Genomic DNA, 24062 nt, shown 5'->3' with positions numbered 1-24062 from the left:
TCAAGAGGTAAACATTGACAAAAGTTTGATTCCATTTCCTCATCTTCCTCATTCAGACCATTTCTTTTTTCCTGAATGTGGGTGTTAATGGAGGGGAGCTGGGTGATCATCCCTGATGCATCTTGGGAGCCCCCTGTGGCATGGTGAAGCATAGGTCTGACATGGTACTTAAGCAAACAGATGTAGCTTGGCAGGAAATAGAAAGGTGGGGAGGGGTGTGTGTGTGTGTGTGTGAGAGAGAGAGAGAGAGAGAGAGAGAGAGAGAGAGAGAGAGAGAGAGAGAGAGAGAGAGAGAGAGAGAGAGAGAGAACAACAAGAAGAAATCTAACAGGATTTAATAAAAAATAAGCAGTTGTGTGTCATTGTGGAAGACTTTAAGATGCAATCAGTTGCATGGCATAAATCTGCTTTGAAGTTCTGGGTTCCAATTTTCATCCCTTGGTAGAATATCTGGAGGCCTAAACTGCTTCTTTTCTCTTAGCATGGGTGGGAGGAGGGTTGGGAATCAAGCATACTTCTCCCCATTTGCTTTCTGGTTTTATCTTGTTTAATGTTGAAGAGGTGTCTCTAATCTCTAATCTAATAGACACAAATATTTCATATTCTCCATATATGAGGATATGAATTCAGTTACATAACTTGCTGGGAATTATAAAACAGAACTCTTCCTGTGCAAGGGCTGTCCTTGATTAAAATATTACCCAGTTATCAATAGGACTGATTTGGAGAAGGAGGGGAGGAGGAGACACACAATGTTTTGAGAGACCAGGCCGTCCAACTAACAATGCATCAAGAAGATCTGGGTTCAAATTCCCACCCAGTTGCAAAGCTTACAAAGTGTAATTGGACCTGTCCCTGTCTCTCAGCCTACCTCTAGGGTTGTTGTGAGGATACAGTTGAGTTGGGGGAGAACTATGTATGCTGCCCTGAGCTATTTGGCGGAAGTGTAGGGTTTTTGAATTATTATTATTACGGTATTTAAATCATATAGATGTAAGGATTTTGTTTTTGTTTTTTAAAAAACATGTAGAAGAGGAGTTGAGAATAAAAAGAGGATGCTCAGAAAGGAAGGCAAAAACCCATATTTTATGCAAAGAGAAAGCACTGATGCAATTAAGTAGTGGAAATATGTTTACAGATAAAATGACTGCCATTTTTTTTAAAAAAAATGGAAAGCACACAAGCCTTCTCTTTCTAACTATTGAAAGATAAGGTCTGTCTGGTGCTTTTAAAACCTCTATAGATGGAATCTGTTCAGGCACAAAGCTATTGAACTGGCCAGTGTTTAAAGTTGTTGTTTGGAGCAATTGTTGTTGTTGTTGTTTGGACTGATAGACACCGCATGCCAAAGTGACTGTTTAAAATATGCTAAATTATCCTGTGTAGGAAGCCTCCTTATCTGGAGTCAGACCATTGATCCAGCTGACTCAGTGATGGCTGCACTCACTGGCAACTGGTCTCCAGAGTTGCAGACAAGAGTCTTTCTTCTCCAGCCCTACTGGGAGATGCCAGGGACTGAGCCTTCTGCCCACATTGCATGTGCTCTATACCACTGAGCTGTAATAAGGGGGAAAGAATTCTAAAACTCGATGGCTGCCATGGACAATGCTCTCTGGGTGCTTTTGCTATTCCGACATCGTGTGCTTAATGCTAACCAATTCCACTGCTTCTGGTGGAACATAGTGGCTGTTTCTTCCATCTATAGTTAGCCTTAAAAAGAAAGAAAATAAAGTGACTGTTTTGCTTGGCTGTTCCACGATAAACACACACACCCAATTCAAATGCAGTTAAACATCTCTAATAGATGCTTCCATTGTTAACGTCTATTAGAGATCTCTACTGAAAACAGTAGCTCCCTAAGAAACACGCGTTAGGCAGGGGCACCTTTCCAAGGCAGCTGAGAGCAATGTGTAAAATTGCTCTTCCCACCAATCCTTAAAGGGTTTTGATGGGCAGCCCCCACCCTTTAATCTGCAGCCCCGTACGCCGTTCCCGACATACAAGAGAGATGTCAGATATCCCCTCCTTTAAAAAAGGAGAAGGGGGGGGGGAGAGAGAAAAGAAATCACAACCATTAGGAGAGCTTGCAGATTCACGGTTTCTCGTGCTCAGATGCTCAGCAGCAGACCAAGGAGGGAGGGAGTGCAGTGCTGTGTCTGTAACAGTATGTGCAGAAAGGCTAGAGGAGATGTCAGACCTTACTGCCTAGCATAGTCGCTACTGAGAGAGCCCGTCTTTACCTTGGTAGGCAATTCCCCACCTCACCCCCCTGGTTAAGTTTTGGGTTTTCGATGCACTTCGCTTATTTCAGCACCACCAGGACGGGACAGCTCCCTGGAAGCCTTTAAAGAATTCCTCGTCTGCCCGACCTCGGGGTGGGATCTGGAAGCTCCCGGCAGAGATGGAGCCGTCCACCTTTCCCGGTGCTGAACCCTACCCCGATTTCCCCTACAACAGCACCTTTCAAGACTTCGGGTCGACTTCTCTCACGACGTCCAACGCCACGAGTCAGTCCCCGATCAAGAACACGTCTTCAATCATCATCGCTATCGCCATCACTGCCCTGTATTCAGTCGTCTGCGTGGTGGGGCTTTTGGGGAACATCCTGGTCATGTACGGCATTGTCAGGTAAGGGCAGGACAGCTGGGATCTAGGGGGCTTATCCCTAGATGCTCCGACGGGAAAGTCCTATGCACGTCTCCCCTTGGGTGGGTGCCCCAAGGAATATAGAGGCAGGGAGGATAGCAAGAGGCTATGCTGTGTATTGTGTAGGATGATCAGTAGAACTGTATGTGGCACTAACTTGGAGAGAAAAGTGTGTGCATATGTGTCTGGGGAAGAAAGACATCACGTGCATGTTCACTGAACGATGTGTAATACAATCATAAAGATAAGTGGGCGGAGAGAGAATGTATGGGATAATGCAGATTGTGCCTGGGAGAGAATGTAGCATGTTGCGTTAAGTATACCCTCACCTAAGAAATCCAGATCTTTTCGGATTGGCTGAGGACCCTACCTTGCCTCTGCATCAAGCAATATATTACTATATGGAAGGGGGCAGAGCAGCAGGATATTAGAACGTGGGGATTTCTTTCAGCTACAGGAGACAGTTTTCTCTTCCAGCGCGATCCTAGGCACGTCAGCTTAGAAGCTGAATTCAGTGGGGCTTGCATACTAAGCATAGGATTGCAGGCTTAATGTGTGCACTTGTGAATGCAAAACAACAAGAGGACCATATGTTGGGGACAGGCAATTGCAGTTCATTGCATGGGACTTTGATTTTATGTATGGGCTCTATGATTCTGTCCATTCTGTGGATGATATATGTGAGTGCATTTGAGTGGAGGGGGGCATTTCATATCAGGAAATGCATTGCCTTTCTAATGGAGTAGCTTCTAATCAGAGAGACCAGCTGCACAATGAATACTAGATCTATTGATCTGAGTGTTTGTGAAGTGGGCGTGGGGGAACATGATTTAGTTCTTCCACATGTGCCTGCATGCAAAGAGTGCCAACTCTGATTTCATTGCAGTGCGAGTATACATACACAATGTGTGCATCGTGCATGTATAAGCACCTATGTATCTTGAACATGACATGTTCCTTTGACTCTTGGATTGGTTCATAGTAAATGAAATTGAACATGTTTTTTATATGCGTTTTTGTGGTTAAATCACTTTGGGGTGCTTTAAGGGAAGCGATTCATAAATGAAATGAATAAGCAATGCAGTCTTTTTATTGTAGGGAGACATTTACAGCAGCAGGTGCCTCTTGTTGAAGTAGCAGGGGTAACCATACTCAGCAGGACTATCCATGAAATCACAATCTTATATAATAAATTCTGCCACTGGATGAACAGAATGAATTCTGCTCCTTCCTTAAATGCTTACTCTGTGCCATCAAAATGCTTCCTGTCTAATAAATATAGGAAACTGTCTTGTATACAAAAGCAAATCATTTCTCCATCCAGCCCAGTGTTTTAATTTTGAGTGGAGGTAATTCGGGGAGCACAAGCAATGATTTTACTCTCATGCTTAGGGTTATGGTGAGAGCTTCGCTCTCAAATTTGTGTTTTGCATTATCTGTTTTCTAGCATCGCTTGTGCTCATATATAACCTCCATGAAAGCAAGTTCCTCAGGTGTTAAGGGGTTTGGGCAAACAAGAGAGTGGCTCATAGTGGCTTTTTATTTCAAGGTATTTGTTTTGCAACACATGTGTCCATCTGCACAGACCCGCATCCCATGAAAATCATGGTTAGTTGGGAGGCTGTTACCATTCACAAGAGAGAAGAACACTCATTCTAGTGTTCATAGAGTCATGGAAGTGTAGAGTTGGAGGGGACACTGAGGGTTATCTAGCTCAACTCTCTGCAACACAGGAATCTCAACTAGATAATACATGACAGATGGTCATCCAACCACTGCTTTAAAAACCTCCAAGCAAGAAGAGTCCACCACCTCCCAAGGGAGTCTATTCCACTGTTGAACAACCCTTACCATCAGAAAGTTCTTCCTGGTGCTTAGTCAGAATCTCTTTTCTTGTAACTTGAATCTATTGGTCCTACCCTTTGGAACAAGAGAAAATAAGCTTGTTCCCATGTCTATGTAACAGCCCTACAGATATTTAAAGATGGCTATCCTATCTCCTCTCAGTCCCCTCTTTTCCAGGCTAAACATATCCTACTCCTTCAGCCATTCCTCTTAAGGCTTGGTTTGCAAACCCTTGATCATCTTGGTCGCCTTCCTCTGCACATGTTCCAGCTTGTCAATGACCTTCTTAAATTGCAGCACCCAGAACTACACCCAGCATTGCAGGTGTGGTCTGACCAAGACAGACTAGAGCAGTACTATTACTTCCCTTGATCTGCATGCTACACCTGTTCTGTTTTTTTGGGGGGGGGTTCTGAGTCATGCTTTGTGTAGAATATCCAAGATTGTAGGCAGAAGCGATCTGTACTCATGCATACAACAATCTAAAAGAGAGAGAAGAGTCATCCTTAGATTCATATCCTCCCTCTGTATTTGGCAAAAGTGGAAGCTCTGGCAAGGCTGCAATGTTCCTGGAGTCAGAAGATTTTGAACTTTGCATAACAAGGTCATCAAATTCTGTGGTTAGAAAATGCAAATTCTACTTAGGAAATTAAATTTGCAAAAAAATAAGATGTTGCATATGTGTCCCCTTATTTTCTTTCCCCAAACTCCCAAAATTGCCTGGCAATGTGTGACCAGTGGTGGTTATTGAGGTGAGATAGCAGAGTATCAGTGGCACAAGTAAAGCAACTTGGAGCCCTTACAAGAGGGGTGGTCAACTGAAGGACCAAAGTTTCCCCACTCCTATTTAGGTTTACTGGCTTTCCCATTCCAAGAATGTTGCTTTGGGATGGGACAGAGGTGCAGTTTAAGAACCAGTAGGTTGAAATTGCAGGGGCACATATTCTAGCTAGACATTAGGAGACACTTCCTAATGTTAAGAGTTGTTTAGCAGTGAAACAGAAGCAGTGAGTTCTTCTTCACTGATGGGATTTAAGCAGAAACTGGGCAGTCATCTGTCAGGGATGCTGTCATTGCAGTCCGGGGGGGGGGGGTGGCTCATCAGTGCAAATGGGGCACTGCTCCATCAACCTCAGCAAACCCCCACTTCTTGCCTACAACAGTCCAGGGGTGGCTGTGGCTCAGTGTTGCCCTTGTAAAATTCAGCAGAGAGGAGGATGTGGAGCAGCACTACAGTTGTTTAGCCTGCCTGTCCTTGGCTCTGACTCCATCCGCTGTTAGTCTCCCTGAAACCACCACTGGTTGCAGACTGTGCTGCCGATCCTGTGTGGAGCAGGGGTTGGACTAGTCACTAGGTGAACTTCATGGGATTTTCTGAACGTCTAAATGTCAAGCTGGTTTGCATGGATTTTCTTTAATTCCCATATGACTCTTTGCTCTCCATGTGAAGGAAGATGTTTCTGGTTCTGCAAAAAGAAAAAAAGAAAAAGGAGAGAGAACAATTCTCACATTCTTATGCAGGCAATATGTAACACTCCAGGTTTCCTAAAGTAACTAGCACATAAATACTAGATACAAACAGCAATGCAGACAGATGCATACAAATGCTCATGTAGTTGTTGTTGTTTAGTCGTTTAGTTGTGTCCGACTCTTTGTGACCCCATGGACCATAGCACGCCAGGCACTCCTGTCTTGCACTGCCTCCCGCAGTTTGGTCAAACTCATGTTCGTAGCTTCGAGAACACTGTCCAACCATCTTGTCCTCTGTTGTCCCCTTCTCCTAGTGCCCTCAATCTTTCCCAACATCAGGGTCTTTTCCAAGGATTCTTCTCTTCTCATGAGGTGGCCAAAGTATTGGAGCCTCAGCTTCACGATCTGTCCTTCCAGGGAGCACTCAGGGCTGATTTCCTTAAGAATGGATAGGTTTGATCTTCTAGCAGTCCATGGGACTCTCAAGAGTCTCCTCCAGCACCATAATTCAAAAGCATCAATTCTTTGGCGATCAGCCTTCTTTATGGTCCAGCTCTCACTTCCATACATCACTACTGGGAAAACCATAGCTTTAACTATACGGACCTTTGTCGGCAAGGTGATGTCTCTGCTTTTTAAGATGCTGTCTAGGTTTGTCATTGCTTTTCTCCCAAGAAGCAGGCGTCTTTTAATTTCGTGACTGCTGTCACCATCTGCAGTGATCAAGGAGCCCAAGAAAGTAAAATCTCTCACTGCCTCCATTTCTTCCCCTTCTATTTGCCAGGAGGTGATGGGACCAGTGGCCATGATCTTGGTTTTTTTGATGTTGAGCTTCAGACCATATTTTGCGCTCTCCTCTTTCACCCTCATTAAAAGGTTCTTTAATTCCTCCTCACTTTCTGCCATCAAGGTTGTGTCATCTGCATATCTGAGGTTGTTGATATTTCTTCCGGCAATCTTAATTCCTGCTTGGGATTCATCTAGTCCAGCGTTTCACATAATGAATTCTGCATATAAGTTAAATAAGCAGGGAGACAATATACAACCTTGTCGTACTCCTTTCCCAATTTTGAACCAATCAGTTGTTCCATATCCAGTTCTAACTGTAGCTTCTTGTCCCACATAGAGATTTCTCAGGAGACAGATGAGGTGATCAGGCACTCCCATTTCTTTAAGAACTTGCCATAGTTTGCTGTGGTCGACACAGTCAAAGGCTTTTGCATAGTCAATGAAGCAGAAGTAGACATTTTTCTGGAACTCTCTAGCTTTCTCCATAATCCAGCACATGTTTGCTATTTGGTCTCTGGTTCCTCTGCCCTTTTGAAATCCAGCTTGCACTTCTGGGAGTTCTCGGTCCACATACTGCCTAAGCCTGCCTTGTAGAATTTTAAGCATAACCTTGCTAGCGTGTGAAATGAGCGCAATTGTGCGGTAGTTGGAGCATTCTTTGGCACTGCCCTTCTTTGGAATTGGGATGTAGACTGATCTTCTCCAATCCTCTGGCCATTGCTGAGTTTTCCAAACTTGCTGGCATATTGGGTGTAGCACCTTAACAGCATCATCTTTTAAAATTTTAAATAGTTCAGCTGGAATATCATCACTTCCACTGGCCTTGTTATTAGCAGTGCTTTCTAAGGCCCATTTGACTTCACTCTCCAAGATGTCTGGCTCAAGGTCAGCAACCACACTACCTGGGGTGTAAGAAACCTCCATGTCTTTCTGGTATAATTCCTCTGTGTATTCTTCCCACCTCTTCTTGATGTCTTCTGCTTCTGTTAGGTCCTTACCACTTTTGTCCTTGATTATGGTAATCTTTGTACGAAATGTTCCTTTCATATCTCCAATTTTCTTGAACAGATCTCTGGTTTTCCCCATTCTATTGTTTTCCTCTATTTCTTTGCATTGTTCATTTAAGAAGACCCTCTTGTCTCTCCTTGCTGTTTTTTGGAAATCTGCATTCAGTTTCCTGTATCTTTCCCTATCTCCCTTGCATTTTGCTTGCCTCCTCTCCTCCGCTATTTGTAAGGCCTCGTTGGACAGCCATTTTGCTTTCTTGCATTTCCTTTTCCTTGGGATGGTTTTCGTTGCTGCCTCCTGTATAATGTTACGAGCCTCCATCCATAGTTCTTCAGGCACTCTGTCCACCAAATCTAAATCCTTAAACCTGTTCCTCACTTCCACTGTGTATTCATAAGGGATTTGATTCAGATTGTATCTTACTGGCCCAGTGGTTTTTCCTACTTTCTTCAGTTTAAGCTGGAATTTTGCTATAAGAAGCTGATGATCTGAGTTACAGTCAGCTCCAGGTGTTGTTTTTGCTGACTGTATAGAGCTTCTCCATCTTTGGCTGCAGAGAATATAATCAATCTGATTTCGATGCTGCCCATTTGGTGATATCCATGTGTAGAGTCGCCTCAGTAGCATGTTGGACGCCTTCCGACCTGAGGGGCTCATCTTCCAGCGTCATAACTTTTATATGCCTGTTGTCTTTGTCCATGGAGTTTTCTTGGCAGGGATACTGGAGTGGCTTGCCAGTTCCTTCTCCAGGTGGATCACGTTTAGTCTAAACTCTCCACTATGACCTGTCCATCTTGGGTGGCCCTGCATGGCATAGCTCATAGCTTCTCTGAGTTATTCAAGCCCCTTCGCCACGACAAGGCATTGATCCATGAAGGGGGCTCATGTAGTAATACTTGAAAAACAATGGTGCAAAAGAATAGCATCACACAACTCTTGGCTCTTTATTGTTATAAGTGTAATATACTTCTTTGGCATATAATTAGTCAGACTTTTTATTTTTTTTAAAAAAAGGAAACAAATTCTGGCAATTGAGGTATAAGTGGGTGCTTGATGTAAGAGGCAGTCTATAAATATATATTTTGAAGTGTAGCTATACACACAGCATTCCAGAACTCTTTGCATTCTCTACCTTTATTTGAAGACAGGGAAATTCCAGTGAATTTCTCCAGAGGGTGTGGAAATTCTCCAACTGTTCCTTGGGGATGGGCCTCACAATTAGCAGCAGCAGCAAAGTTTTAATTGTTTTCTGCTGCAAGTGCCAGCAACAGCCTTAGGAATAGAGGAAGCTGCCTACACCACCTGCCCATCTAACTCAGTATTGCCAACACTGAGCAGCAGCCAATCTCAGGGGTTTCAGGCAGTGAACATTCCCAGCTCTACTGGAGATGCAGAGGATTGAACCTTCTGCATGTAAAGCAGATGCCCGACCACTCAGCTGTGGGCACTGCCACCATTTTGCATCCTGCACTATGGCCCAGACCTAGTATTGTTCCAAGGTAGTGCTGGGTGGAACAGTTGGTGGAATGGCAGCAACTAACCTTCCCCCCCCCAATGAATGGCAGAGAGTATTCGGATTGGGGTGGAATTCTGCAAAGCGTCTTTCTTTTCCTAGGTGAACGAGAAAATTGTGGAAAATTTCTCAGGTGTAGGGTAGGGAAGGGCAAAGTACCCTGTGACAATTTGGTTCTGCTCTCATTGAAACCCCTGCTGGAAAAGCTGCACAAGTCGGAGAGCTATGGTTAATCTGTATATGATGATCAGAACTGGCAAATGTAATCCTGAGCATGTTGAGAATTGTAACAAATCCCCTCCTGCGGAGTCAGCTTTCTCAACAGCAGCAGAATGACAGAGATCCCAGTTGCTGCGGAGGAGCACAAATGATTTCTTTTAAAAACCACCAGGGAGACAACCAGAAAGGATTATATATACTCTTCAGACATAATATTTTTAATTGAGTTTGAGTTTTGGACTGCTGCGTACATTTAGAGTTGCCTAGTAACTACGATAGCTAATTGGCTTTATCCAATAGGTTCCCTGTTCTTCAACCAGCAATGGGTCATGACTTACAATTGGATCCAGTGCTTGGAGTCAGCAATGTGAGGCATCCGCTGAGGCCCACATCCCAGTAGAAGACCAATAGTCAATCCCAAGAGTTCCCTGGCACTCCACCTCCTTGCTGTCACTGCCTGTTTATCTGCTCTCTCCAAGCATGTGAGCAGTTACCAGAACATAGGAAGCTGCATTATGCTGAATCAAATCATTGGTCCATCAATATCTCTATTGTCTACACTGAGTGGCTCTCCAGGCCTTCAGGCAGGGGACATTCCTAGCTCTACCTGGAGATGCTAGGGACTGAACCTGGGTCATTCTGCATGCAAAGTAGATGATCTACCACTGAGCTATGACCCTTCTCCTAGGTGGAATGAGAGCATGAGCTTCTGCTCTCTCTTTCTCTGGGCAGTGGTATAGATTGATCCTGGAAGGATAAGGCCACCTTAAACTCTTTGAAGAACAGGCGGGAAAGAGATGGAAACATAAATTAAGAAGGTTTTTCCCAAGGAAATGCAGCCCTCAACAAGACAAAGCATTCCTCACCCCTGGCCTATATAGCAATGAATCCCACAGGTAACTTGTGCATTTCTTGGAGTTTTTAATTTTGCAAACTTGCCAGACAATAGCACTGATTAACAGTGCTACTTCTAGCCAGTCAAAATCACAAAATCACTGGATTACAATATGTTGGCATTTACTTCCCTTTGCAATCTCCCCATCATTCACAATTTTCACAGCTCTCTGCCCTGGCATGCCCAGCTTTCCTCTTTCCCAGGTGAAACACTGGCAGCTGCTTAATGCAGGCGTGGGGAAACTTTGGCCCAGAACTACAACTCCCATCAGCCCAAGTAAGCACAGACAATGGCCAGGGTTTATAGGAGTTGTAGTTCAGCAACATCTGGAGGGCTGAAGGTTCCCCACGTCTGGCTTAAACCTTTCTTTGTAAGGAAGATGCTGATCGTTCCTTGTAAGCAAGATATGGTCCTTTTTGCTGGGCATTTTGTGTGTGCACATCTTCTGCAGCTCTCTCACAACATTTTAAAAATGTGGTGATTCCAACAGCACAGAGTGTTCTGCAAACACTCTTAGACTCTATAATGGAGCTGCAAGGCCTGCTGTTTTCTTTTAAGAGTTCTTTTCCCAACAGAGTGACATTTCTCTTTTTCACAGTTGCAGCGCATTAAGCGGAAAACTTTCACTGGCAGCCTGGTCAACCAAAGCTTCTGTCATCTCCTGGGAATTACTCTGATGGTCTCTTTGATAAAAATAAACAGAGAGAGAGAGAGAGAGAGAGAGAGAGAGAGAGAGAGAGAGAGAGAGAGAGAGAGAGAGAGAGAGAGAGAGAGAGAGAGAAGTGTTCCCACCACTTTATTCTTCAGTGAACAAACACACAGTATTATTTGAAGGGGGTTTATTCCATGGAAACAGAAAAAAACCACCTGTCCGAGAGCCTTGATCAGCCAAGGTTCCTAGGTGTCCATTTACCGGTGGAGGCTGGCCTGTTAGGACAATTGGGGACACTGCCCCACCAGCCTCTTTCTGCCCTTCATCAGCCTCCACCTGCCAGCCTTCTTGCTTCCATCCAGGTTGGGGGATAGCACTGGCTGTCAGCTGTTTCCCTTCCAGAAGCCAGCTAGAATCATCATCTCTTTAAGATATCTGCATAGGTTGCTCCCCCCCCCTACACATTCCATCATAGCTGCCAAGTTATCCCTTTTTTACAGGGATTTTCCCTTATGCTGAATAGGCTTCCTCGCGAGAAAAGCGAAAACTTGGCAGCTATGCATTCCATCCCTGCACTGAAATCAATGGGACTTTCCAATTAACACGTTTTAGCAGGGGAAATCTGTGAGCCTCTGGAGCCGAGCACAGAACCCAGTTCTTTCTACCTTTAACACAGGGATAAGGAGCCGGAGACCCTCCAGAAGTTGCTGGACTACAACTCCCATCATCCCTCGCTGCTGGCCATGCTGGCTGGGGCTGATGGGAACTGGAATCCGACAACATCTGTAGAGTCTCAGGTTCCCTAACCCTGATGTCTAGGATGTTTTGTTTTGCTTTTTTAAGGACAGGAATTATATAAAGGTAAAGGGACCCCTGACCATTAGGTCCAGTCGTGACCGACTCTGGGGTTGCACGCTCATCTCGCATTATTGGTCGAGGGAGCCGGCATACAGCTTCGAGGTCATGTGGCCAGCATGACAAAGCCTCTTCTGGCAAACCAGAGCAGCACATGGAAATGCCGTATACCTTCCCGCTGTAGCGGTTCCTATTTATCTACTTGCACTTTGACATGCTTTTGAACTGCTAGGTTGGCAGGAGCTGGGACTGAGCAACGGGAGCTCACCCCGTCACAGGAATTCGAACTGCCGACCTTCTGATCGGCAAGTCCTAGGCTCTGTGGTTTAACCCACAAAATTATATAACTGCCCCCTATCTTGCTTCCTGCTCCTTTGCTGATGCCTCAGCTATTTCAGGGTCATTTTGTTCCTTCTTCCCAAGTGCCAGTTCTATCCTTTGAAATGCCAATTTCACACATTTACAGTCTCAGTGGTTCTAAATTGTGCCAGCTGTTATCTTTTCCCACCCCTTAGGCTAGCTGACTAACGTTTAGCACAGAATGTCTGCACTTATGATTTCAAAGCACGTCATAGATAGGATTCTCCTTTTATACATATAGGGAAACTAGGGCACAGAGTAGTTAAGCTAGCAGGATGAGTGTGCATACAGTACGTGGCAGATCTGGGTTCAAATCCTTGATAAGACATGAAGCTCACCAGGTGGCCTGTGCAACTTACCAGCTCCCGGTGTTACTTGGGGATTAAAGGAAATAGGTCTGTAAGTGCTTCTTTGACCTATGGGCAGGATCCATAGCTGCCAAGTTATCCCTTTTTTACAGGGATATTCCCTTATGCTGAATAGGCTTCCTCGCGAGAAAAGGGAAAACTTGGCAGCTATGGCAGGATCATGGGGCAGGAACACCTGCGATATCTCAGAACTACGAATGGCGGGAGAAATTTGATTTTGCTTGCATTTGAATGACAAACTACCTCTTTCACACATTTTAAAGCAATATGTGAACGAAGACAAAATTATCATGGGGGAATTAGTGGAAATGGCATATAAAATGCATTATATTAGGGGAAATCGTTTGCAAAAAATAGTATACTGTTATGAGATGGGGGGGGGGGGTTGTCCGTCTGGATGATACCCACTGCTCTTCCCAAAACCTGTTATCATGTGTGTGTGTGTGTGTAATGCATGAGCAAGCTCGCCAAACCAGTTCCATTGTCTATGTAATGGCTTTTCTTGGCTAGTTAAGTACCATGATTATCATACACCAAGCTCCCTACCAGCATAGGTTCCACCCCTCCAGGCAAACCATTTCTGGTGATCATTGCAGAAAGGGATAGGGACATAGGAAGTGGCCATATACTGGCTGAGTCAGACCCACCTGGAGTGGGACACTTGTTACCTTGTGAATTCCATGGAGCCCCAATCAGAGGGCAATGGAAGTAAGAAGAGAAGCCCTGGGCAAGTGGAAGGAGGCAAAGTGGGGGAATTCTGGGAACTGTAGTTTGTTAAGGGTGCTGTTAAAAGGCAACTCTTTTCTACCCCTTCCTGGAAATGCCAAGGATTGAACCAGGGATTTCTTGCATACAAAACAAGAGTGTGCTGTGCTCACTGGTCCATGGCTCTCCTCCAGGGCATGGCCAAGCTCTTTGCCATGATCTTGCTTCCCACCCACCATCCATGTCAAGCTCACTGGTTGATAGTTACCTGGGTCTTCTCTCCCCCCCCCCTTTTTGGAAGATGGGGACATTTGCCCACCTCCAGTCTGCAAGGACCTCACCTGTTCTCCAAGAATTTTCAAAGATCATAGACAAAGGCTGTGAGATTATATCCACAGGAACTTACTTCTGAGTAGACGTTCAATGTGTTGCTTTCCATAAGGCCCAACACCTCTTTTCTCCAGTAGCCAGATGCAAAAGAAGACAAGGCATCCACACAGTACAGTATAGAAGAGTGTTCCTGAACCTGTCTCCCCTCCTTCCTAAGTCTGTGATTTTAGGCCTGTTTACATGGGAAAGAGCCCCACTGGACTCAGTGAGCCATTGCCAGAGTCTATCTCAATTTTCTTTCCAAGAGGTCTGCATACCAGGGCAGAGAGAGTTTGGTCACAATCATCTACAGTATGCCCTGAGCATAGCTGCCAAGTTTTCCCTTTTCTCGCGAGGAAGCCTATTCAGCATAAGGGAAAATCCCTTAAAATAAGGGATAACTTGGCAGCTATGCCTGAGGAACTTGATGCTGGACTACCGCAATGTGATCTTCAAGGGGCTGCCTTTGAAAATGGCTCAGGTACCACAGCAGTTCAGAACACATCTTCTGGTTGTTCCCCGACTCAGCTGCAAACCATTAGAAGGGGTTTGTGAGAAGTCAAGAAAGACCTCCAAAGAAAACCACTCCCCTCCCACTACCACCCATTCTGTCCAGAACACCCATATTCACTGATAAATGAAGAATGAAGTGCACATCTATGAAGTGAACTGAGGTTAATGACCAAAACAGTTACCACTTAGAGGCTTCTCCAGAATCCTTGCTTTCCAGGAAGCCTGAAAAGATTACAAATGTTAGCCTAAGTCTAGGCAGGGTGGTACACTAAAGGGCAATCAACAAGTCCTCTCATCCTGCTGTTTTCCTCCAGGGAAAATGGCTCTTTAGCTCTCAATCAGAGCAAACAGCAATTTGGGTTTTCTCCAGATTGATATTTGCTCCAATTTAGCACTAAAGAGTGGGTTTTCCCTGGGACAGGAGCGGGGCAAGCAGGAAACTGCTCAGACCCTTGCTTCCTAGGCATGGACAAGTGGGAGTGTGGATGAGCCCTAAGTGTTTAGGTATGCACAGCACAACCCACAGGGTAGGGGGAATTTAGCCAGCACAGCTGAATTTTACATTTTAGAGACTGTCCCAATTCTCTTTATTCACCTTTCCTTTTTCCTTCCTTCCTTCTTTTGCTATCACACTTAGAACATAGCAACCACATTGCAAGGTCGTTCTGGCTTGGCTTTGGCTGTGAATGAAATCGGCAGTGACTCACCAGAGGAAAATAAAACCCACCCTATAAAATGTTCCCTCTATTGAGGCTGTAAACAACCTTGCCTGCTTGGTGGTTGAGCACTTATTAACCTTCTCTCTGGTCTAGCTCCCAAAGGGGACTTTCATCCAGGGCCAGAATTTTATTAGGAAAGATTAATCTTGCTGGTACTATGTATGGCACAGTGGCCAGGTGCAATGGGAGTTTGCCTTTATTTACCAAGGTTACAGGTTTGAGTTTTACTACTTCTCAAAAGGTATGGCTCTTCTAAGCACATCAGGTTTATGTACTGTAACAAAGGGCAGTCAACCTGTGGCCCTCGGTCACTTTTTATGTGGCCCTTGTAACAACAGCCCTCTAGAAGTGATTGGGTCAGACCTCTGGCGAGAGTGATCTTTGCCCTGCCCTGCCCCCCCCCCAGTAGCTTGATTATTGTGGAGGAAAAGGAGGGAGGGAGGGAGGGAGAGAGAGAGAGAGATGGGGTATGGAAAAGAGAGAGAAAAGCAGGTGGCCCAGCTAAAGATTGGCAAATCTGTCAGTTTTGGTTTCTCTCATTTTTCTCATCTTTCCACTCATAAGTTCAGTTCTCCAGATTTTCACACCAGTTTGTAATTAGTATTCTTTTTATATAAAAAGTCATCATGAGAATTCTTCAGCAGTTTTATGCAAACTTCTCCCAAAAATCTTGTGTGTGTGTGTGTGTGAGAGAGAGAGAGAGAGTGAGAGAGAGAGAGAGAGCGCAATTTGGTCTAATGAACATTTTTATGCAAAGTGTTTTCCTCTAAACTAATGTATTTTGGTGCACATTTTACCTTAGAATATGCATTTTGTATACATTGTTCGGCTGATAAACTGCACTGCAAAATTCAGACAGTATGGATTGCAAATAATGGCTGTGTTTGGGTTTGTGTGTTGTTTATGAAAGTGTCGATCAGGCAGGTCCACCTTTAAATGAGAATGGAATTGGACTTCTCCTCATCCCCAAGCCCAAGCCACTTTCGGTTCTGGCTTCACACACCACTTTCTTTGGCTCCCCACATGGCCAGTATACACCCTTCAGTAGATTTGCTCTGATGGAATGCTTGTAGTTTGTTTTCTTTATCTTCAAGATAAGCATGGCATCAGAAGGAGGTCTTTTAAAGATGGGCTTGTGCAATCTTCTGGATGCATCACTAGGGATGGGAAAATCCACAATCAAATGTGGCCTCACGAAATGGGCTTGGCAAAATGGCAATACCTTTTATCCTTCACATCCACAACTGTGAAACGGGGCTTCCAATAATTTGCCTCACTGAATAGAATGCAGATGAAAACCATTTGGAAAACTGAAGTTATGCTGCAGGGGGGGAAAACTGTTCTCAGTAACACCAAGATGGAAGCCAGTGTGGTATAGTGGTTAAAGTGTTGGCAGTAGGAGCTGGGAGGTCAGATGTCAAATTTCCACTTGGCCATAAAGCTCACTGGGTGACCCCATTGGACCAGTCTCTGACTCCACCTAACCAACCTCACAGGATTTTTGTGAGGATAAAATGAGGATCAGGGTTCAGGGAGAACCATGTATGCTATCTTGAGCTCTTTGGAGCAAAGGTCAACTATAAATGGAATGTTAAATAGATTTAAAAGAGATGTAATTGAATGGTTATGGCTAGTTCACCTAAAGATGTTTTATCTGTTTTCAGATGTTTTCGAAGGCTTTTAAAAAAGTGTATATGTTTGCCATTCTGGGCTCCTTCAGCAGGAAAGTTGGGATTTAAATTCAATTAAAAATCTCCAGAGACTGCTAATTCAGGCTGACAGACTCCCAACCATGTGGTTCAGTATGAAAATAATGGCTAGTCTCTTAGAAGGTTGATGAACATGCCACGCTGCCTTATCCAGCTTCAGACCATGGGATTACCTAGCCCAGTATTGTTTACACTGACTGGCAGCAACTCTTTGAGCTCTCAGCCAGAGGCCTTTCATTGCCCCTGCTACCCAATCCTTTTAAGATGCCAGAGAACGAAGGCAGGGTCTTCCTTCTGCATGCAACAGGTGTGTTCTGCTTTTTGATGCCTATTCCATCACCTTTGTGGTTTGTAAACATGCCACAAAGTTGGAGAACGTGGGCAGAAGTCTTTACATCTGCCTAGATAGTAGTGGGAGGAACTATAGAGACTGTGGCAATCACACTGGGAAATTACAGAGTGGGACTACTGTGTCTTTCACTGTGTTTCTCTATGAAGCTCTGAAATCTATACCATCAAAGATGGTATTGCTATTGTTCCTAAAATCACTTTCCCCAGTCACATCTACACGATACTTTTAAAGTGCTTTAGGCTCCCTTAACAGCCTAAGGGCTAAATGGCTTTCCCCAAAGAACTCTGGGAACTGTAGTTTGCTAAGGTTGTTGAGAGTTGTCAGGAGCTCCAATTCGCCTCACAGAGTTACAAGTTCTAGAGTCCCCTGGGAAGAAGGGCCGGTTGTTAAAGAACTCTGGAAATTGTAGCTCTGTGCAGGGAATAGGGGTCTCCTAACCACTTTCAACACCCTTAACAAACTACGGTTCCCAGGATTCCTGGGGAGGAGCCATGCCTGTTGAAGTGGTATAGGTAAAGGTAAAGGGACCCCTGACTATTAGGTCCAGTCGTGACCGACTCTGGAGTTGCGGCGCTCATCTCGTGTTATTGGCCGAGGGGGCCAGCGTACAGCTTCCAGGTCATGTGGCCAGCATAACTAAGCCGCTTCTGGCGAACCAGAGCAGCGCACTGAAACGCCATTTACCTTCCCGCTGTCCAGTTCCTCCAGTCCAGTTCCCGCTACTTGCACTTTGACGTGCTTTCGAACTGCTAGGTGGTAGGAGCAGGGACCGAGCAACAGGAGCTCACTCCGTCACGGGGATTCGAACCACCAACCTTCTAATCGGCAAGCCCTAGGCTCTGTGGTTTAACCCACAATGCCACCTGCGTTGAAGTGGTATAAGAGTCCTTTAAATGTATGGTGTGGATGTGGCCCTAGGATTTGCCAAGAGAGACCAATCAAATGTCACTCTTCTTGCCAAAGTTGTGGACTTCCAGCCCTGATTCACTCCATGAATATATGAATATATAAACATGTATCAGAGTTTGAAGTGAGTTCCTATCCCAATATTGTTTATTATTTAAGATTTATCCTCCAGTCCATTTCAGTCCACTTCATGTGCATCTTATATATCTGTGAGAGGAGAGAAAGCAAAGAATATGGTATTGACAGCAGAATTCATCTGGAACCTCCGGTTTCATTTTTGAAACGGCCCTTATGATGAATGATGCTTTTTGAAACCACAGAAGCCAGAGAGCTTCAGTGTCGTGCGTGCCTCCTTGCCCTTCCACATTACCAGCAAAACCGGAATAAATTATGCAAAATAACATAAATTATGCAAATGTGCATATTTCCCCATTTGTACATTTGCAGACAAATTCTTTCTGTACGGCACCACAATGCATTTACTAAACTCCAACAGGTATAAGACAGCTTCCTATTACCACCAGAACCTCAGTGCAAAAATCTGCCATTGTTAAAGCTTCTATAAGACTCATGCAGCTGAGAGAGGCCACTGACTTTTATTTACCAGCCCTGTTGTTGTTGTTTAGTCGTTTAGTCATGTCCGACTCTTCGTGACCCCATGGACCAGAGCACGCCAGGCACTCCTGTCTTCCACTGCCTCCCGCAGTTTGGTCAGACTCATGTTCATAGCTTCGAGAACACTGTCCAACCAACTCATCCTCTGTCGTCCCCTTCTCCTAGTGCCCTCCATCTTTCCCAACATCAGGGTCTTTTCCAGGGAGTCTTCTCTTCTCATGAGGTGGCCAAAGTATTGGAGCCCCAGCTTAACGATCTGTCCTTCCAGTGAGCGCTCAGGGCTGATTTCCTTCAGAATGGATAGGTTTGATCTTCTTGCAGTCCATAGGACTCTCAAAAGTCTCCTCCAGCACCATAATTCAAAAGCATCAATTCTTCGGCGATCAGCCTTCTTTATGGTCCAGCTCTCACTTCCATACATCACTACTGGGAAAACCATAGCTTTAACTTTAACCTTTGTTGGCAAGGTGATGTCTCTGCTTTTTAAGATGCTGTCTAGGTTTGTCATTGCTTTTCTCCCAAGAAGCAGGCGTATTTTAAATTTGTGACTGCTGTCACCATCTGCAGTGATCATGGAACCCAAGAAGAAAGTAAAATTTCTCACTGCCTCCATTTCTTCCCCTTCTATTTGCCAGGAGGTGATGGGACCAGTGGCCATGATCTTAGTTTTTTTGATGTGGAGCTTCAGACCATATTTTGCGCTCTCCTCTTTCACCCTTATTAAAAGGTTCTTTAATTCCTCCTCACTTTCTGCCATCAAGGTTGTGTCATCAGCATATCTGAGGTTGTTGACATTTCTTCCGGCAATCTTAATTCCGGCTTGGGATTCATCCAGTCCAGCCTTTCGCATTATGAATTCTGCATATAAGTTAAATAAGCCCTACTGATATCCAAATGGAGAACTTACCTGTCAAGGGTACAGAAGCTGCCTTGAGGACTCCAGCACATATCACTCTAGTCAGGGTGGCCCATCCCATTATGCTGCCTGAGGCAAAATGGGAAGGACCTGCGCTCCTACCAAAACCTCACTTCCCAGGGTTGTGCAGCTGCAGTGGCGGGGGGGGGGGGGCTTTTGAGTTCCAGCAAGATCTGACAAGAGCCCCACAAGATCTTTGCGGGGCTCTTTTGAGATTTCACCGGAACCTGGGAGCCACCACTACTGCTGGTTCTCCTCACCTGTCTGGTGATGGGGAATCTCACAGTGATGCCCCTGGGATTTTGCCATCTGAGGCAGCTGCTCTGGCCTAAGGTGACCTTTGGCATTCACAAAAATATGTGACAAGTCATACCATTGGCTGTGAGTCCCAGGATGTACAGTACTATTTGATGGCTTGCTAGCTGTACCAGTTTAAGACACTTGATACATTTGGAAGGACAGGCTGAGTTCTTTCAGAGCCTATTTGACTGGACAATGTATTCATATATTTTGGTGAGCTGCTCAAAGGCTAGATAAATAATATTATTACTAGCCCCAGCTGGCGGCGTTACTTGTGTTCTGTGTATATATAAATGGTTTTATTTGTCGAGCCACATCTGCCGTGGTCCTCAGAGTCCACTGAGGAAGACCAAGGCTGAAACGCAGTTGGGTTCTGTGATGTTTTGTGAGCTGTAGTTGTCCACACTGCTGATGTTGTGTCAGCACAGACTGTTCATTTTTTAATTACTTTGCTGTGGAAATAAGTAGATATTCAGTGTTTGTGTTTAAGTGCCCTTAGACCCCATAAAATTATTTCACATACTGTATCAAATTTATTTATGTTGGTTTATAACAGGAATTTTCCCCCACCAATTTGGTTTTTTTCCACCAACCCATTTTTTAAAGTTATTATTGATGCACTTATATGCCACCTTTCTCTCTAAGGAGCTCGAAATGGAGCACTTAGTTTCCCTCTTGTCCCCATAATTTTATCCTCACAACTACCCTATGAGATAGTATAGGGTGAGAGGCAGGTACTCAAGGCTCCCTCAGTGAGCTTCATGGCTGAGTGGGTATTTGGACCCTGGTCTTCTAGTTCATAGTCCAACACTAACCATTACACCACACTGGCTCCACATTTTGCTACTGGAAGCAAAGGGAAAGAATGTGCTCCAGCACCACTCCTTGGGGAAACTGACTGGGCTGGGGGCAACTGAATCTTACTTGAACCCTGACAATGGGCATTTGAGGGAGCGGGCTAATTTCTTTGCCTCTAACAGGGGGGCTTGGAGTAGGCTCCTCAAAATCATAGGCCCATGCTGCCAATTGGCCCACACCCATCTGTTCTGACCTGCGTGTATCACACATAGCTCTGATCTTCAACTAGGTATGGCTGGCTCTGTCAATTTCCATTCTCTCACTCTCTAATCCCCCCCCCCAGTCTTAAATTCATTTCTCCACATTTCTCCAGAAATTTTGTTTTTCTAAATTCTCCTGGATAGGAGTCAGCATTTTAGTGCACATTTCCCCCCCCCTCTCTTATTTTTTCCTGAATATAATGTGGTTTTGGTGTGTCATTTTAACTAATATATGGATTTTTGTGCACACTTTCCTTTAGTCTATTCATTTTTGTACACCTTACTTGGCTGGGGAACCACTCTGCAAAATTCAGAAATGTGTGAACTTTTGCACAGAAATGTACAGATTTCCAGTTTGCACATTGTTTCAGAAAATGCTAATTTAGCAGGCTTGCTTTTCAATGCAGACTTGATTACATTTCTCCCCTGAACCTGTTTCCAATTGAGAAGGAGGCCTGGGGGACTCCATCTCCCATCATCCCCAGCCAGCATGACCAATGATCAGGAAGGGTGGGATTTGGTGTCCAAAAATTCCTGGAAATCCATATGTTCCCCACCCCACTGAAGCTCTTTCTAGCCTGGGTGGGGCTGTATCAAATAAACTTTGAGCCAAAGGGCTTTAAAAAAAATTTAGCTCAGTTTTATCTTTGCAAATCTTTGAAGCATTGGCAAACTGGGCACCAGGCAATCGTACAAGAAGCATTCGGCTCTGGTGGGACTCAATTTGTTGCTAGGATTCGGGCTTTGGCAATTATGTCTGATAGCACCATTAAGTGGCGGGCAAATCAGAGTGAAAATTCCTCCGCTGCCAAATGGTTTCCAGGGGTATTGGTGGAAGCTGGCGTCAATAGAATTGTAATTGCAAAATCTGATACGAAAGTGTTTATGATGTTTCTGTTAGCACTTCACTGCCTGGAAGAGATGGAAATGCTCCCCCATGAAGAATTAGGAAAAAGCACTGCATGTGTAAAGCTAGCATTTCAGGAAGAAGGCTGGAGGAGAAGCATAGAATCATAAAATTATGGAGTCAGAATGGGTGCAAAGGGATCACAGATGAAGTATACCTAGCTAGCATATGGTCATTCAATCTCTGCTTGTTGTTGTTGTTGTTGTTTAGTCATTTAGTCGTGTCCGACTCTTCATGACCCCATGGACCAGAGCACGCCAGGCACTCCTGTCTTGCACTGCCTCCTGCAGTTTGGTCAGACTCATGTTGGTGGCTTCGAGAACACTGTCCAACCATCTCGTCCTCTGTCGTCCCCTTCTCCTAGTGCCCTCCATCTTTCCCAGTATCAGGGTCTTTTCCAGGAAGTCTTCTCTTCTCATGAGGTGGCCAAAGTATTGGAGCCTCGGCTTCAGGATCTGTCCTTCCAGTGAGCACTCAGGGCTGATTTCCTTCAGAATGGATAGGTTTGATCTTCTTGCAGTCCATGGGACTCTCAAAAGTCTCCTCCAGCACCATAATTCAAAAGCATCAATTCTTCGGCGATCAGCCTTCTTTATGGTCCAGCTCTCACTTCCATACATCACTACTGGGAAAACCATAGCTTTTACTATACGAACCTTTGTCGGCAAGGTGATATCTCTGCTTTTTAAGATGCTGTTTAGGTTTGTCATTGCTTTTCTCCCAAGAAGCAGGCGTCTTTTAATTTTAATTTTTTAATTATGGTCATTCAATCTCTGCTTAAAAACCTCTAAAGAAGGAGAGTCCACCTTCTGAGGTAGCTCATTCCACTGTCGAACAGCTCTTACTGTCAGAAAGTTCTTCCTAATGTTTAGTCAGAATCTCCTTCCTTGTAATTTGAACCCATTGATTCAGGTCCATCTTCCACAGCCCTACAGATATATGAAGATGGCTGTCATATCACATCTTAGGCTTCTCTTCTCAAGGCTAAACATTATCATGTTGGTCACCCTCCTCTGCACATGTTCCAGCTTGTCAATATCACTTTTAAACCCTTCCACCTAGCATCTTGTTTTCTCTATGCAAGGAATGCTTTGTATTGGGGAACATTCAGTCACAGGACTGCCCACCTGGAAAGTAGTACAGTCCAGAGACACAGAGAGAGCTAAGCATATACTGTAGGATTGTACCACCGGCACGAGGGAGGGGGGTGATACTGAGCATTACCTTTAGCATTAGGTTCACCCCTGCCCCTAATTCCCACACAGATGGATAGTACATGTATGACAGGGATTATATTTGTGCTTAATGAAATCCACAAAATAAGACTGTTTCACAGGATGTTATGGAGAAAGAAGAGATGGCTGCAGGTGGGTGTTTCTTTATGTCAGGGGTGGAAAACTTTTTTCCAACAGGAGCACCACATTCTTTCTGTGTAAGCTTCCAGGGGCCACATGCCAGAAGTAAAAGCAGACAGAGCAGCAAATGTAAAGTTGTACCTTTGTACACAGAACTAGTTTCTGCACACACCCTTCTTTCTTCCTCCACTCAGGCAAGCAAGAGGCATTGCCATAGTTCAATGACATGTTTCAGCCAGGCAAAGACACCTGAGGAAGGTGCAAATCAGGGCCGGCGTGCAGAATAGTGGTTGTGGCCTGGGGAGATTTCTGATAGCCAGACAGAGAGACCTGGATGGTGACACTTGGGTCCCCAGGCCTGAGGTTCAACCCCCTCATTTATGAGTGTGGTGTAGTGGTTAGAGTGTCAGGCTACGACCCAGGAGACCAGGGTTCAAATCCCCACTTGGCCATGAAGCTCACTGGGTGACCTTGGGCCAGTCACTGCCTCTCAGCCTGACCTATCTCACAGGGTTGCTGTTGGAGGTTAAACACCACCTGGAGCTCCTTGGAGAAAAGATGGGATATAAATGCAATAAATGTATTTGTCTTTTTCTTCTCTCTTTGGTACTAGCAACCCTTATGTTCTAGGGCAGCCTATAAACAATGCAAATAAATGAGTATCATCACTCTTCCACTACCAAATAGATGCCATGTTCTCCCACAGTGCCTATTCCAATGGTACCCACCACCCCCAAAGCAGCGCTGCCATGTACACAAACATGGGGGGGAGAGAGAGAGAGAGAGAGAGAGAGAGAGAGAGAGAGAGAGAGAGAGAGAGAGAGAGAGAGAGAGAGAGAGAGAGAGAGAAGGCATAAAACTATTTGGATGCAATTGAATTGGATGTATAATTCACTATTTATTATTCTGCCCATTACATGCAGAGCCAAGGGGGAAATTCTTTGCAAATATGATTCCCCAGTACTGGAATAAATAAATAAAACACCCCAAGATATATATAGGCAGAATTTTTAATATT

The 24062-nt window shown here is 44.8% G+C and overlaps 1 protein-coding gene across 1 annotated transcript in view; it reads left to right on the top strand.

Moving 5' to 3' along the window:
* The first annotated feature begins 2401 nt into the window (after nt 1-2401).
* The window catches only part of OPRD1 (opioid receptor delta 1), a 35392-nt gene continuing 13731 nt past the window's right edge, over nt 2402-24062 (top strand). Inside the window, exon 1 of the mRNA XM_088671320.1 lies at nt 2402-2628. Coding sequence (XP_088527446.1) covers nt 2402-2628 — 227 coding nt within the window. The remainder of the gene's footprint in view (nt 2629-24062) is intronic.

Source organism: Zootoca vivipara, chromosome 6, assembly GCF_965207765.1.
Source record: "Zootoca vivipara chromosome 6, rZooViv2.hap1.1, whole genome shotgun sequence".
Taxonomy (NCBI): Eukaryota; Metazoa; Chordata; class Lepidosauria; order Squamata; family Lacertidae; genus Zootoca; species Zootoca vivipara.
This window is presented reverse-complemented; position numbering and strand designations above follow the sequence as displayed.